The sequence below is a fragment of the Nanorana parkeri genome, unplaced genomic scaffold (assembly GCF_000935625.1).
Source record: "Nanorana parkeri isolate BGI_ZX_2015 unplaced genomic scaffold, ASM93562v1 scaffold21, whole genome shotgun sequence".
Lineage (NCBI taxonomy): Eukaryota > Metazoa > Chordata > Amphibia > Anura > Dicroglossidae > Nanorana > Nanorana parkeri.
The window spans coordinates 3,591,740-3,607,676 of NW_017306289.1; the positions used below are offsets into that span (position 1 = coordinate 3,591,740).

Genomic DNA, 15,937 nt, shown 5'->3' on the forward strand with positions numbered 1-15,937 from the left:
ATATATATATATATTACTGTAGAAAGCGATTCATGTACAGAATTCCTTCTGCTGCTCGTTCATATTACTGAAAATCCCAAGGTGATAATTGTTGCCATTCAAGTTGGACTTGTGTAATCCAAGCACTATGGAACCCATGGAATCTTTATCTACATATCTTCAGCTTAACACTGAGCTTTTTCTTGTGAGCTGGATTTTTGTTATACACCAAATTAGGTAGAGTTGTCAGAATAGACGTTCCCTTCTGGTTATCACAGAATGCTTTACTGATAACCTCAAATGACAACCAATAAGAAAACTCTGATATGGTTTTTTAAATCTCTTGCAACTCTTTTTTGTAAAAAAAAAAAAAATCTAATTTGTTCTGAAAAGTGTTGAGTATTTTGGTGCCACGTGAGTTAAAAAAAAATTAACATATCTGGCGAGTCCTCAGCAAGTCATAGCCAAATAACCGAGGCAGAAAAATATCTGATGAGTTTGGCAACAAGTTCAACATGATCTGACAACTCAACAGCTCTCCTAATTTGAAGCTTTCATCTCTGCTTTGACTAAGTTGTGTAATGACTTTGTATGATGAAGTAGAATTAGTGGGCATACACATAGTATGTGAGGGTTTTGTGTACTGAAGAACTGTCAAATGCTCTCCTATTGCAAGGGAATAGTGGAGGGAATTTATCAAAATCTGGAGCAGCTGTGCATGGCAACCAACCAGCCTCTGTCTTTCATTTTCAAATCTTAACTGAACAAACTGAAGAGAGAAGCTGGTTGCCATGCACAGCTGCTCCAGATTTTGTCTGCTCCAGTTTTGATAAATTCCCTATATGCAGTGTTATTTAGGGATGCGTCATTCACATTTTGACATGCTTTCTCTTCTGGAATTTTTGTATTCCATTAAAATGCATCTCTATCTAAAACTTCCTTTTTTTTAGTCTTGGATAGAGTAGGGAAGGGTTGCAAACCTTGTCCAGGAAGAAACTTTGACACTGCCATTTTGAAAATGCTGTTTCCCCAGCTGTCATGCTGACCCTCTTGCTTAAGGCCCCTTTCACACGTGCACCTGCCAGTTCTGATCAGCAGGGGATCCGTGCACGGATCAGAGCAGTTCGGAACAGATGTCACTGTTGTGACAACCATGTCTGCCCAGTTCTTTTCTTCCATCTTGCGAAAAAAACTGAAGTTACCAGACCCCATGTTGGGTCTGTGAGGAGTTGGATGTAAGCGGACATGTGTCCGTTTACATCAGATTACCCCCGATCCGACACGATCAGGTCCACCAAAATGGAACTCTGTTCTGTTGGGTTTTCCGGAACTGGACGGAGTCGGTGTATATTCGGATGTAAACGAATGCACATCCATTTAGATCTGGCTGCCACCACCATATGAAGCTGACCATAGACATTAGGCCTGGTAATACCTGTGCGTGTTGCATTTCCATCATATTTGTGCAGCAAAAAGGCTCCTGCATTATTTTGTGCCATGCGCAGGATGTTTTCTTCTGCCGCATTTGCACGCGGACAAACGTGGTAGAAAACCGCGTGACTTGCCGGCCGCGTTTGGGGGTACCATTAGAAATTAAATGCACCGCAATTGTGTTTGTGCGCGTTTCCACAAAAGTGCAGACCACCGTGTGTTCTTGGAACGTGCAGGTGTGAACCATGCCTTATAGGGTTGCTGCATGCACCGGCGTAATCTCACTTTTGTAATATTCGCTAAAAAAAAACCAAATTGGTATAATTTTCTATATTGCTTTTCTTCTGAGAAAAGTTTGCTGGAGTGACTATCATGCCCAGAGGTGGCCATAGACATAAAAAAATGTCACTCAATTCGGCTAATGTTAGACTAGTGCGTGTGGTTGTAGTAAAGACAGAGCTTCTCTCCCATTTAGCACTGATAGTTATCTAACTAATAACTATCTATAAAAGAGAAAATAGGAATTTGTCTTAACATTTTGTTTAAAAACCTTGAAGTTTCTGTATATTTGACCTAAAAGCATTTGTAGTTTTAGTTTAATGCTGGAAGTATGGGGCAAGATAGATGAGCAGTTCAGTATATCAATATTCTCCTTGACTTTTTCCTTTTTAGAAGTATATGTCAGCACATGTTTCCTTTAATGAATATTGGATCACTGCTTTTGTCATTGCTTGCTTTTCACAGATTTGCCCGCTTAAGGTGCCCATACACTTTACAATTATCGTACGATAATCGCAGGAAATCCCGCGAACGTGCCATAATCGCAAAGTGTATGGAAGTGGTGCATCCGTTTCTACTGTACGATCTGTACGTCTTCCGTCAAACAAGCAGGCGTGCTTGTTCGACAACTGCCGAACGGGCCGGTGTGCGCACACGCACACTGCCCGTTTAGCATTGCAGTCATCAGAAGCCCGCCCCTTAGCGGGGCGGGTTGGCGATGATCGCAAGTACGATCTGCCTGTCCATGATGGGCAGATTGTACGTTTTTTAAATTACTTTACAACTAGTGCAGGACAAAAGTCTTGCGAGGGTTGTACATTGTATGGCCACCTTTACAGGTGAAGTTGCGCGTGCCTTCACAATTTCCTGTGTAACTGTTGCCATAGTACGCTGCTTTGTATTTTATAAAGAAATCCTAATTTCAATGACATAACAGGGTTTTGAGATATTGAAGCCTGGAGATATCTGCTGCAACTTGAATACTTCATTATATTCTTTTTTTTTTTGTTACCACAGGTTTACCAATCAAACCTTGGAATGAGAGCCCCACAGAGCCCTTCCCACGACCATAATCGAGATGGAAGAAAAGTGAGTTTCCGTAGTATGCTGGGGTGTTGGGCTAATGGTTTAAAACTTTTCATCATTAGGAAAATTATTTTATTAACAGATGATTTACTGCTGATAAAAAAAAAAAAAAATCGCTATAGAATGAATATTAGGTTGAGTGTTCATTACAGTGCTGTGTAAAATTTGTGAAAGAATATTTTTTTATGCATTGTATGAACCTCAAGGGTAACCAAATAATAATAAAAAAGCACATGAGGCTGCCTTGAAAACAATATACATGTGCATTATTACCATTTTATTGTTTTCTTATTTTTTAATATTGGATAGAGTAGGAAAGGATTAGGAACCTTGGCTGCCTCAGTTCCTTTTAGGAGATTTTTTCCCGTCTCGCCTGTCTTATTTTCTATGTTTATAAAAGTGTATATGTGTATATATTTTTGTTGTTGTAGCAGTTATTTCCTATTTTTCGCTTTAAAAATATAACAAAAGCGTAAAAAATTCTGGATCATTTTTCTCTCCAGCAGAATGACAGTTCACGGCTCTTGCCTCTGTCTGGTCACGTGGGCTTTGACAGTTTACCAGACCAGCTTGTGAGTCGATCCGTCCATGAAGGGTTTTGTTTCAATATCCTATGTATTGGTAAGTTTAAATGTATTCAGATGAACTAACAATCACATACAATGATGAAAACTATGATGTTCATTTGCAGATAGATGCCAGTCTGTGGTGTCATGTTTGTTACGTGAAATAGTTGGACAGGTTTTGATATGGGTAGAATAGTTTTAGGGGGGAACAACTATCGGTAGTAGCCTGTTTTTGTTATCAGTAGAAATCAAGTGTTAGGAACTGCATTCTTTATTATGCTGCTAAAGGAATATAAATGCCAGTATTTCCTGTCACCTCACTGGTGGTCACCTACCATTTAAGGGGTTTTATAAATAAGCTCTAATGTACAGTATCTGAGCTCCCACTGTGAGATGAAAGGAAAGGTGCATATTAGCAAAGTAATCCGCAGAGCAATATGAAAATTCTCCAGCTAGTCGAGGTGTGTGTGTGTGTGTATATATGTATATAGTGATACTCAGGGAATATTAGAACAAATGGTGAGCATTTAGGGATCACTCTCAAAGCCGTTTGTCATTAACAGGACCGTCTTTTATTTTTCACAAAGCAGTATATTCCACGGAAAGTTGCTTTTCATCAGCGCATAATACACAAAGTCCACCAAAAGTCTTGGCAAGGTTGTCTCACACAGGTGAAATGTCCCAATCCCAGGACTTTTGGGGTACTTCTTAACAGTCCACAGCAGTGTTCAGTGCACTTTAGCGCTCCAAAACAGCATTCCACAAATCTCGTGTGTCTCCACCACATACAGCCCATGTGTCTCCTGCTATTCCTCCTGTTCTGTGGAGTTTCCTTTTGACCTTTCCACCTGCAGGACAGTTTACATTTGGCTCTTCCCTTAAAAGGGACCACAAGTCAAATAGAGGTAACACATCGCGCCCTTCCAGGACCCATCCCTGACCCATAAAGCCAATTGCCACGCACTGCCACATACATATGTGTGTGTGTTTTAATTTACCTGCCTGCTAATGCTTGTCATGTATTCCTTTTGCTTGTGCTTAGTTCTTCACCTTTCTCATGTTATACTTCTGCTTTAATGGTACAATGGCACATTTAATGGTACATCAATGAATCTCTCTGTTTTGTTTTATATGACTCTTTCTACTTTCCCTTCTGCTTTTCTACTCTGATCCTTCTACTGCTAATTAGGGGCTTTTGTATTCGCATAATAGGGGTAAAGGTGCCCATACACTGCTCGATTCTCGTACGAGAATCGAGCAGTGTGAACGAAGACGTGCGACCGTTTCTACTGTACGGTCGCACGTCTTTTGTCGAACCAACATGCTCGAAAACCCGCCGAGAATCGTACGATTGTCGGCGGGTTTCTAGCCTGCTCGTCCGATAGCTGCGGAACGGGCCGGTGTGCGCACGCGCACACTGCCCGTTCTGCATTGCTGTCATCGGAAGCCCGCCCCTCAGCGGGGCGGGCTTTCGATGATCGCAAGTACGATCTGCCCGTCCAAGGTGGGCAGATCGTACGAGCTTTCAATAAGCATACGACCATCGCAAGACAAAAGTCTTGCGATGGTCGTAAGGTGTATGGGCACCTTAACATTGAGCCATACTGTACATTGTGTCGGGATGACTTTTTTGCATAGACATTGCTTACTGTATTCGCAGCCAGAATTTGAGTGAACACATATCTGCACTATACTTACGGAGAGGTCCCTTGGTTGATTTTGTGATTTGGTATTTCACACCCATAAAGTAATTGCTGGAGGTTACACTGGATGACAGCCAATCCGAATTGGCTGACATCCCATAACATAATTTGGCTACCCAACCCCTTTCCCTGCAGATTCATGGCAGCTACAGTACATCCTTCAAATAGTGTTAGTGATTTTCCAAAACATATGCAGAGATCTCGTCTTTCGTAACATCCAGTAGAGTATCCGCTTGAGTAGGATCAATGCTTGCAAAAAGGGTACGATGTGTATGTGTTAATGACTGCTTATAACATGGAACTATAGCAATTCATGCCCCGCTCCGGGTTTAAAATAAATTACCTTCCAAGCTGTAGTTAGATAAAAAAAAAACAGCTGTCACTGCAATACTTCTCTCCCTTCTTCTGAAAACCCTGCTCCATCTTTCAGCTCCGGTCTTCTTCTGACCTAGCAACATTCAACAGACTTCTTTTGATATCAGGACGTCATCAAGCTTGCCCTGGCTCACAGGATAATGCTATAGGGAAAGGCAGTCAAATAACTACGAGTGCCGATCCCTACAGAATTCAGGACTGGCCACGAATGGAAGAAGGGTGGCCCTTTGGCGTTTATTTGTACAAAGTTCGCGTTCCTGTGCGTTCAGCCTCTGGAACGCAAGCCGACTGGCTCCCTGCGTTCAGGGGCGGAAGGGGGCGTGGTGGTGCATTGAAGTCAATGCCAACGCAGCACTGGACCGGAACACAGGAACAGTAATGCGATCTGCAAAATAGTGCGGGTGATCGCACTGCGGGCGAGGGGCATGGCTGCGGTGCCATTGACTTCAATGCACCGCCACGCCCCCACCCGCCCCTGAACGCAGGGAGCCGGTGGCTTGCGTTCCACTGCATTCCAGAGGCCGAACGCACCGAACGCGGACTGTGAACCGGCCCTTAGTCCCCAGTGACCAGTAGTCTATGGTTTCCCTACCCAGGTGCTTACTAAAGGTGGCCATACACCTTACGATTATCGTACATGCCCCATCATGCCCCAATTATGGCAAGGTTCAATTAGCCGTAATTAAAGAAAAGCACCTGGACGGATTACGGTAATCAACCGCGCGTATTTTCGTTTGCTCATGAGCAGTGTAGATCATACAATTTTTGACGCTCGGAAACGCCACTAACCTTGCAAAAATCGTACGATCGACCAAAGTTTTCAAACATGCTTGAGAGTCAAAAGTCGTACGATTGTACAGTATTTGCAGTTGTACACTGCCAATCAACCTTGCGATTATCGGACGAAAACGCGATCGCATACAATTATCGTACGATAATCATAAGGTGTATGGGCACCTTTATACTTGCTAATCAATACCTCACCTGAAATAATATGAGAAGTTGTCTTGGATTTCCCCTGCTGCACTTTGCCATGAGACAAATCTGGGAACACCTCACCTCACTGTGCCCTGTGACAATTTTAAATATTAGAGAAAGTAATCTTTGTATCACCATGCTAGCAGAACCAGTAAATAATTTTTTATTTTTTGCCAGGCCAGTAAGCAGCTCTCAATAACTGTGAGTCCCAACCTTATTAGTACCCTTTGAGATAACTACCCAGATTGACTTCTGCTACTCTGCAAGATGCTATTGCTGTCTTGGAATACTAACTTTGCATAAAATTCAGAATATAATGTTATCTGTTAACAGCTGGTCTATAAACGGGGGGAGCAGTCATGCTTGGGCTTGTGGGCCTGGAGGCAATTGCACCCAGTGTAAAAGTAGACTGTTGAATTTTGGTGGTCATATGATCATGTGCAGAATTTGCTTGCTGCTGTTTAAAGCTTTTAAACAATGTTGTGTTAATAAAGGATAAAACACTACAAGGCTATGATTTATTTATGTGTATATATTTACTTTGCAGGAGAAACTGGTATTGGAAAATCAACATTAATAAACACACTGTTTAATACGAATTTTGAAGAACATGAATCCACTCACTTTGAGCCATCAGTAAAGCTCAGGTCACAGACCTATGACCTCCAAGAAAGCAATGTACGCTTGAAGTTGACTATCGTGAATACTGTAGGATTTGGGGACCAGATAAACAAAGAAGACAGGTTTGTTTGACATTTAGTATGGCCATCTGTCTGTGTTGCTTCATGCCTTTAGCTGTCCCTACATGTCAGAAACATTTGTAATATGTACCGTATTTTTCGCTCCATAAGACGCACTTTTTTCCCCCCAAAAGGAGGGGGAAAAAGTGCCTGCGTCTTATGGAGCGAATCCCGACGCCCGAGACATGCAGTTTCGGGCGCCGGGCGTGTAGTAGGAGCCACTGCTCGTTTAATACGAGTGATCTAATGAGATCACTCGTATTAAAACCGAGCAACAGCGACGATCGAGATAACCATAGAGCAGACGAAGAATAGACGTTCTTCGCCTGCTCTGTGTCATCACTGAGACCGTGGCGCTGTAATCACAGCGCCACCTGTCTCAGCGGTCACTAACTGCAGCTTCTGTGACAGCTTCTGTCATAGAAGCTGTCACAGAAGCTACAGTCTCGAGTGCTCCATAAGGCGCGCCGGACCTCCCTGCTTCCTATGGTCCGGTGCGTCTTATGGACCGCAAAATACGGTATATATGTTTGGAAATGGTAACTCCAACAGCCGTGCTTTTTTCATTAATGACTCCTCCATTATTTAGTAAGTATTAGTGCAATCATTCATAGCAGTCTGTTAGAACTCATCTGTCATATAACTGGCATAAAACTGATTACTGCAGCTCTCTGCTTAATTGAGCCCTCATTCACACCATATGCAGTGCGTTCCGGGCCGATTCTGGCTGGAACACACTGCCTTGCATTGCGGCTGGCTCACTTTTTTGCCGGGCTAGAGGGGTCGTGGCGGGCCATTGAAGGGAATGGCATCGTAGCCATTGCCCGCCACGCCCCCTCCAGCCCGGGAAAAAACTGAGCCGGCCGCAATGCCAGGCAGTGCGTTCTGGCCAGGGTCGGACCGGAACGCACTGCATGTGGTGTGAACAAACCCTAAGGGTCCGTTCCCACTAGCCTGCCTGCTGAAACACTGTGGTTTAGCAGACGGGCTAGTGCAGGTTAATAACACCTCCTAGACTCCAATTATGCAAATGCAATCGACACCTGCTTGTGACCAACAGATTATGTGGATTGGAGCAACTTTCACCATATTTATTCCCAGGTAATTTTTTGTACAAGTCATTCTGAATTGAAAAAGCTGGTTGGATGACAAGTGAAACGTCTTCAAGAAAAATACAGCAAGTCCAGTTGCCTTGACTTATTTTTTACAGCGATACCATGGTCTGGATGAATGAGAACTTTCACAGACATATATTTACATTAGTTTCTACTAGCATTATGGCAGAGTTACTCGCCAAACCAATCCCCTCAAGTGTCGCAATCCTCCTTCTCTGGCGCTTCCATCTTAAGGTGGCCATACACTTTACAACCCTTGCAAGACTTTTCTCTTGCAAGGGTTTAAAGTAATTTAAAAACCGTACGATCTGCCCATCTTGGACAGGCAAATCGTACTTGCGATCATCGCAAGCCTGACCCGTGGAGCGGCGGGCTTCCGATGACCGCAATGCTGAACGGGTAGTGTGCGCATGCGCACACCGGCCCGTTCGGCATTTGTCTCCCAAGCATGCCACAAACTAGCCGAAAATCATACGGTTTTCGGCTGGTTTTCAAACATGTTCGTTAGACAAAAGACGTGCGACCATACAGTAGAAACGGTCACACTCCTTCCATACTTTTTGCGATTATCGTACGATCGCGGGATTTCCCGCGATTATCGTACAATAATCGCACAGTGTATGGGCACTTTTAGGCTCGGTTCTTTTGTGGGTTTCGAGTTTTCAGCAACCTGATTGGGCAGTTCCTGATGATGTAACCCGCGCATATGCGCACGGTTCTTACTTTAGCTCGGCATTTGCTGAATGGTAGAAAGAAGCTTTTATGGCAGAGGAGACTTACAGTTCTGCATTTACAAAAAAAAACGTTTCCTTTACTTCCCCTTTAAATAAAGAAATTGATAAAAGGCAGTAGTTCTGCATTCGCATACTTGTGTATTTAGAGCTTTTCATTTATTTGTAGGCAGAAAGATTCCCTAAACCGTGCTAGTAATTGTTTCATATTATTGCAGCTATATGCCCATCGTGGACTACATTGACACACGGTTTGAAGCCTACTTGCAAGAAGAGTTAAAGATAAAGCGTTTATTGTACAAATACCATGACAGCCGCATTCATGCATGCCTTTACTTCGTTGCTCCCACTGGACATTCACTCAGATCCCTTGATCTGATAACCATGAAGAAGTTAGACAGCAAGGTAATTTTATACTTCATGTTCTCTTGTTTATCGGAGCTGTGTGTGTGTATATGTCTGTGTATCAGTGTATGTTTGTTTTAGTGGAAGGAAGTCGACTTTTGCCATCAGATGGCAGCTTTATTTTTTAGAGGTTTATAAAAACGAAATTAAATTATTTAAATTAAATTTGCCTCCTGGCACCTGCGTTACCTATCCCAAGATTATTTTAAAGAAAAGATTCAGAAAGTGAGTTATCCACACCCTTCCACATGACAAAGTTTAGCGTGGGATAGGTGTGACCCATTTGCCTTTAAAGATCCTCTTCTCTATTTTGGTTTTATATTTTAAATGAAAATCTAGTTAAAGGGTCTTTAGTATTGGTAATCTGCCTACTCTCTTGTTATGCTTACACTTCATACATAGGTTGTCATGGGTGAACTCCTCTTTTAACTACCTCCCGGCCAGCCGCTGTGTATACACGGCCTGCCGGGAGCTTCTTGGATGTAACTGGGCGTGTATACACGTCCTGTTACATCCACCCGCTCGGGCGCGCGCGAGCGGGAAATCCCCGCTATTTGAAAAGCTACAGCGATGCCCGTTAATATACAAGCGATCCGCCGGCTATAGAGCCGGCGGATCGCTTGTATGAAGCCCCGAGACGTGCGCCCCATGCGTGACGGAATAAACGTCAGTCAAAGTACCGCAGCGCTGAACACTGAAAAATGGCCTGGCCAGGTAGGGGATCTAAACACCTGGTCTTCAAGCAGTTAAAAAAACTTGCTGCCTTGCTGTTATGTTGATCCAGAGACTTCAATATGTATATCCACTGGAACAATATGCGGATAAGGAGCTTCGACTTTCCACTGGCTTCACTGATGGCATGCATATTTTGGCTTGGTGGCTCCCAAAGTATTGAGGCCAGAGAAAGCCAAGGCAGCCTCTGTCATTCTTTCAGTGCAGGTTCCCTTTAAATAATACTTGCATTACATCAGCATTCATCCACAAAGTCAGTTGTTTAGGTGTAGTATTTACTCCTTCATGATCAGACTGTCCCTTGAGCACACAAAACGTCTTACCTGGGCCTGCTTTTGTGTACTAGGAAGGACAGGTGATGGTCAGAGATAATGCAGGATGCCAGTAGCTTTGATGGTCACCAGATCCAAAAACTGGACACTTGGGAATTCACTTATAAACATTCTGCCCGGTGTATAACTGTGCGGATGCAGTTCACATGGCACTAGCATCCCTATAGGGCGCTAATAAGCATAGGAAATGTATATATGTAACACGATCTAGGGGCACTAGTGCCATGGCTATACGCCAGGTAGAACTTTTATAAATAATCCCCAACAAATTCTTTCTCCGAGTAAGATGTATTAGCGATGCTTCAGAAACAACAGCTTAAATAGCATAACTCATAGTAAAGCAAACAGAATAGATCAATTACAGTTGGGGATTGCTAACTAACAATAAGAGATATAAAATAAAGATATGATAAATCTTAAATGTCTAAATGGCAGATATACAGGTGAAACTCGAATAATTAGAATATCGTGCAAAGTTCATTTATTTCACTAATGCAACTTATGCGGTGAAACTAATATATGAGATAGACTCATTACATGCAAAGCAAGATAGTTCAAGCCGTGATTTGTCATCATTGTGATGATTATGGCTTACAGCTCATGAAAACCCCAAGAACCCCAAATCCACAACCTCAAAAAAGTAGATTATTACATGCAATCAATAAAACAAGGATTGTACATAGAACAATATCGGACCTCTGAAAAGTACAAGCATGCATATGTACTCAGTACTTGGTTTGGGCCCCTTTTGCAGCACTTACTGCAATTACTTTTGCACGATATTCTAATTATTCGAGTTTCACCTGTACATGCTGTGTAACTTCTAGCAGAAGCTTAGGTGTCTTTCCTAAAGAGTTGTACAGAAAACATCAACACCTGAAAAGAAAAGAATACACATTAATTATTAAAATATTCAGAACAGTCTTTTTAAGTCAGTTTAAGTAACATTTTTGTAAAGTTTTAGATCTGCATTCCTCATCTGAGTATAGGTGTCTTCAAATGTTGCCTTTCATCTTTTTTGTTTGTAGGTGAACATCATTCCTGTGATAGCAAAAGCAGATGTGATCTCAAAGTCTGAGTTGCATAAGTTCAAAACAAAACTGATGAGTGAACTGGTCAGCAATGGGGTCCAAATCTACCAGTTCCCAACAGATGATGAGAGTATTAGTAAACTGAACGCCTCCATGAATGTAAGCCTTCAGCACCACATTTACCCGGTTGCTATTACGCTGCATGTAATGCTCCATTTTTATTTTAATAACTGTGAGATGAGTTGCCAAGTGAGAGGATGAAACTAGGCCTTTAACCTGGTGTGGAATGATTGGTGTATGCTACTTTATGCTGGACACAACTATGCTGCAGATGTACAGTAAGCCACATACTAGATCCATAGAGCAGCCATACTTTGATTGTTACCCTTCTGATAATTTTATTTTGAAGTCAAAATTGTGACTTTCATTAAGCCATAAACTAGTTATATGGATACACAGAAAACTTTCCGTTAGTTATATCCTGATTTATAAATTATTTTCACTAGGGTTACTTTGCTAGTTCATGCGCTTAGGAAACTTGCCATTGATGACTAAAAATTGGGCTGAATATACTTTGCTTTAATTGGTACAAAATCTTGAACAGTTATTATTCCAGTGTTTCAGATGCATTACAACTTCACAATAATGCACAGTGTATACAATATCATTCAGGGCTTGTTCACACAATTTTCTGGTGCGTTTTTGGTGTGTTCCGTTTAGTTTTTTTGGTTGGAGTGGGGCTGTCAGTATGTTAGCTGAAGTGCAGTGCATTTTCTTTGCGTTTTTGACGCGTTCGTGCATTTACGGACCGTTACCGGACAAAATGTGACATGCGGTATTTTTTCTGTCCGGACCGGAACAGACTGCGCTCATGAGAACTGTAGCCCATAAAACACATAGGGATACATTGGGATGCATTTTGGGTGCATGAGCGCACGGATCAGGTCAGCACAGAATCTGGACATCGTATGAACAAGCCCTCACTCCTAAGGTTGTTTGTACTCGACTGTTACTCTGATCTTCACTTTCTTGTGAAGCTCACTGCTTTTTTTACTTTACATCTGATACACTTTTGATTGTGTCAGATGACAAGTCCCTCACTGCTCTCTCTAGTTCCTCCAACCAGTCCTTACTGCACTACAGGACAGACAGGAACATTTCTAATTAACACTTGAACCTTAACGTCAGCCTATTCTTCACCCTTATCCTAACACCTATTAGGATGTAATTGAATCCTAAAATTTAACCTGACACTTAACCCTCTTAACCTAAATGCTCAAAGAAAAGTTAGCTGCCAAAATCCTGCACTTTATTTGTTGGGCTTCTCAATTGTATGTAAAAAACACTTTTATTAAAACATATTTGTTTTTGCAGTCACAGCTACCATTTGCAGTAGTGGGAAGTATGGAGGAGGTTAAGATTGGAAACAAGATGGTAAAGGCCCGGCAGTATCCTTGGGGTATTGTACAAGGTAAAACCTTTTTGTTGCTGTCTTCATTTTAAATAGGAATGTTGAAGCCTTCTTAAAGGAAGAAAGTGAAATACCTTCTGCTGTTTAATCTGTTTCTGTCTAGTGATACATATGTAGCTTTTCTTCTTCTAATCAAAGAGGATCTCATGAAGTCCAATGCTGCCTTTCACACAGCCAATTCTTCTCAGTGCTGCTACACTGAGCCTTTATCTTGGATTTGGAAGCCAGCTAAGGACTCACAGCCGGCTGTCTATTGCTATTGAGTACCTGCCAGATCCACACTGAAGGGAGACTGGTCCTGTATCCTCCTGGGATGTGTGACGCTATACCAAGAGGCTGCTGGTGGTTGGGTGGTGTCGGCATAGTGAGGAACATCATCCTCACCTAGGGGAGGATTGAGGAAGTGGGAGCAAGTGCCACCACAAAAAGGTATTCGTCCCCCCCGCCCCCCAAAAAAAAGAATAAGAGGCCGGGGGAGGAAGAAGATGACATTAAAACTAAGTTTCGGATGAAGGTCCGATTTAAGTGAAATACTATAGACTGGACAATGCTTGCAGCATGCAAGATGAGAACATCCTAGGTTTAAATGGACATGACGGGTGCATACAAATATAGGTGTAATTTTTTGGTCTCATTTATAACCTGTGGAGGCTGCTATGTCATGAATATAAGTAAGGCTTTGGAAATATAATGCATATATTTTGTGACTGCATAATGCCAATTTTATTAAATAGCTTTTCAGCCCCAGTACTGGATGCTATTCACAAGGTAATACGCAACATATAGTAAGAGGTAAATCATTAAGGGTAGTCATCTAACATTTTCACATTACTTAGCATAAAGCACACATTTTACTTTTATCGGTTCTGTGTCGAACACCCCTTTAATATTGATTAAAAGGGAGGACGATCTTTGGCCTCAGAGAGTGCAAGTAAGGAAATTATTAAAGGAGAACTATGGGGTTAAGGCTTTTCCCCATAGTTCTCCTTAGGGTAACGGGAGGACACAAACTAGCGTCCTACCATCACCCTAGGCTCAGTATACTAAGACGCCGCAGCTGAAGCGGATCCCGACAATTATGTCTGGATCTGCCCAGCTGCGTGACTGACAGCTGGCTCTGCCTATCTAGAGGCAGAGCCAGCTGTACCCGCCTCCCCCCGTCCGTTCCGCCAATCAACGCTGGCGGATCGGAGCGGGGAGGGGGGAATCCAGCCCCTCCCCTGTCACGGCAGAGAGCTGTGAAAGGATCGAGAAGTGAGCGAACGCTGGTATGTGTTCGCTCACCTCCCGATCTACTGAGCCGACCTGTGACAGTCTCATTGTCACAGGTCGGCTAGAACTATGAGGTGAGTGAAAAGCACTCATCTCATAGTTCTCCTTTTAAATGGAAAATCTGGCTGTTGTATTCTCCGAGTGATAAAAGCTCACTTCAGTCCAGTACCAAATTATCAGCCTTGGCTGGATGTAGCCTTTTTGAAAATCATGCAGGAGGAGACGTGGTTGCCATTTTGACTTATGCCTGTCTGTAAACGTTTCAGTATTCTAAAAAGTGGTTACGAATAATAAAGGCATAACTTTTCACTTGATGGAAACCTGTGTCAGTCTGTACACATCAGTATTTCCAAAACACATAAATTAGGGATGCACAGATACTTTTCGAGTACCAGTGCCGATACTTGGCATTTTGATGAGAACTACCAGGGTTGCAGTGGTTGCAGCTGGGACCTGGCTCTGGCGCTCCACCACTGTCCTGAAATCATTAGTCGATATTGTTTTAGAAAAACGGTCACATGACAATCAACAAAAATGTATCAGTACTCATACTTGTAAGTACTCAGCAAGTACCAGTACTCGTACTCGCAATCACTCGTATCTGTGCATCCCTTTATTTATATTTATAAAAACAAAATCTTACATTAAAACAGAGATGTACAAATCCCAGGAGCTCCGTATGCTCCTTACAAATGACAGCTGCCTCCTAATTTTTTTATTTTTCTCTAGTGTAGTCTTGGAGCTCAAAAGTATCGGTACATGTACTCGTACTTGTACCGAGTACTGTACTTGGTATCTGTGCAACCCTACATAAAATACATGTTGACTTAATGGATGTGGGGTCTTATAGATTTGACAGCTTGGCTGACAGGACAGAGCTGTGGTAATTTAAACTCATTAATTATATGGTGCCATTAAATCTGTAGAGCAAGCTAATGATTTTCCATGATGAACCTTCATAAGGTCATATTAGGTGAACAGACTAGCAGTGAACTGTCTACAAGAATAGTTACTACTTTTTATTTCACATTCAGTGTGTTTTTTCTTTTTATTCCTTGAAATAAATATTCTTTGTATTTAAATATTGCTTTACACAGAATGTATAACTCAGTTACAAGTGGAGTATGCCGGGCTGAGTTATTCAGTGGCTTCTTACAGCTCTTGGAGACTTCAGTGTGGAAGAATCACCCACCTTTACAATAATCACATTTTGTTGCTTTTCAGCCTGAGATGAAGAGAGTTTTTATTTTATCCAGCTGCAGTCTTCAAGTCATTCCACAGATTTTCAATGGGGTTTAAGTCTGGGCTCTGACTAGGCCATAAAAGGACATTCACCCTTTTCTTCTTCAACCACTGTGTGGTCATTTTTGCTGTGTGCTTTTGGGTCATTGTCATGTGGGAAGGTAAACCAGCTTCCCATTGACAACTATCTGGCAGAGGGCAGCATATTTTCCCCAAAAATTTGGCGGTATTATGCCCAATCCATTTTTCATTCTATCCTCACAAGTGCTCCAGTCCCTGCTGCAGAGAAACACCCCCATATCAGGATAGTACAACTTCCATGCTTTACTGTAGGAATGGTGTTATTTGGATGGTGAGCTGTATTGGATTTCCGCCAGATATATAGTTTAATGTTGATGCCAAACAATTCAATTTTAGTCTCATCTGACCATAACGCTTTTTTCCATGTGGCCTCAGAATCTTCAAGGTG

The 15,937-nt window shown here is 42.3% G+C and overlaps 1 protein-coding gene across 2 annotated transcripts in view; it reads left to right on the top strand.

Annotated features, from left to right (window-relative positions):
- LOC108792595 (septin-10-like) overlaps nt 1–15,937 on the top strand; it is a 54,623-nt gene that overhangs the window by 22,644 nt on the left and 16,042 nt on the right. The window contains exons 2-7 of one of the 2 annotated variants that reach the window (XM_018563410.1): nt 2,707–2,778; nt 3,279–3,396; nt 6,945–7,140; nt 9,202–9,388; nt 11,481–11,642; nt 12,858–12,954. In XM_018563410.1, coding sequence (XP_018418912.1) covers nt 2,707–2,778; nt 3,279–3,396; nt 6,945–7,140; nt 9,202–9,388; nt 11,481–11,642; nt 12,858–12,954 — 832 coding nt within the window. The remainder of the gene's footprint in view (nt 1–2,706; nt 2,779–3,278; nt 3,397–6,944; nt 7,141–9,201; nt 9,389–11,480; nt 11,643–12,857; nt 12,955–15,937) is intronic. The other variant, XM_018563416.1, reaches the window with a different exon arrangement.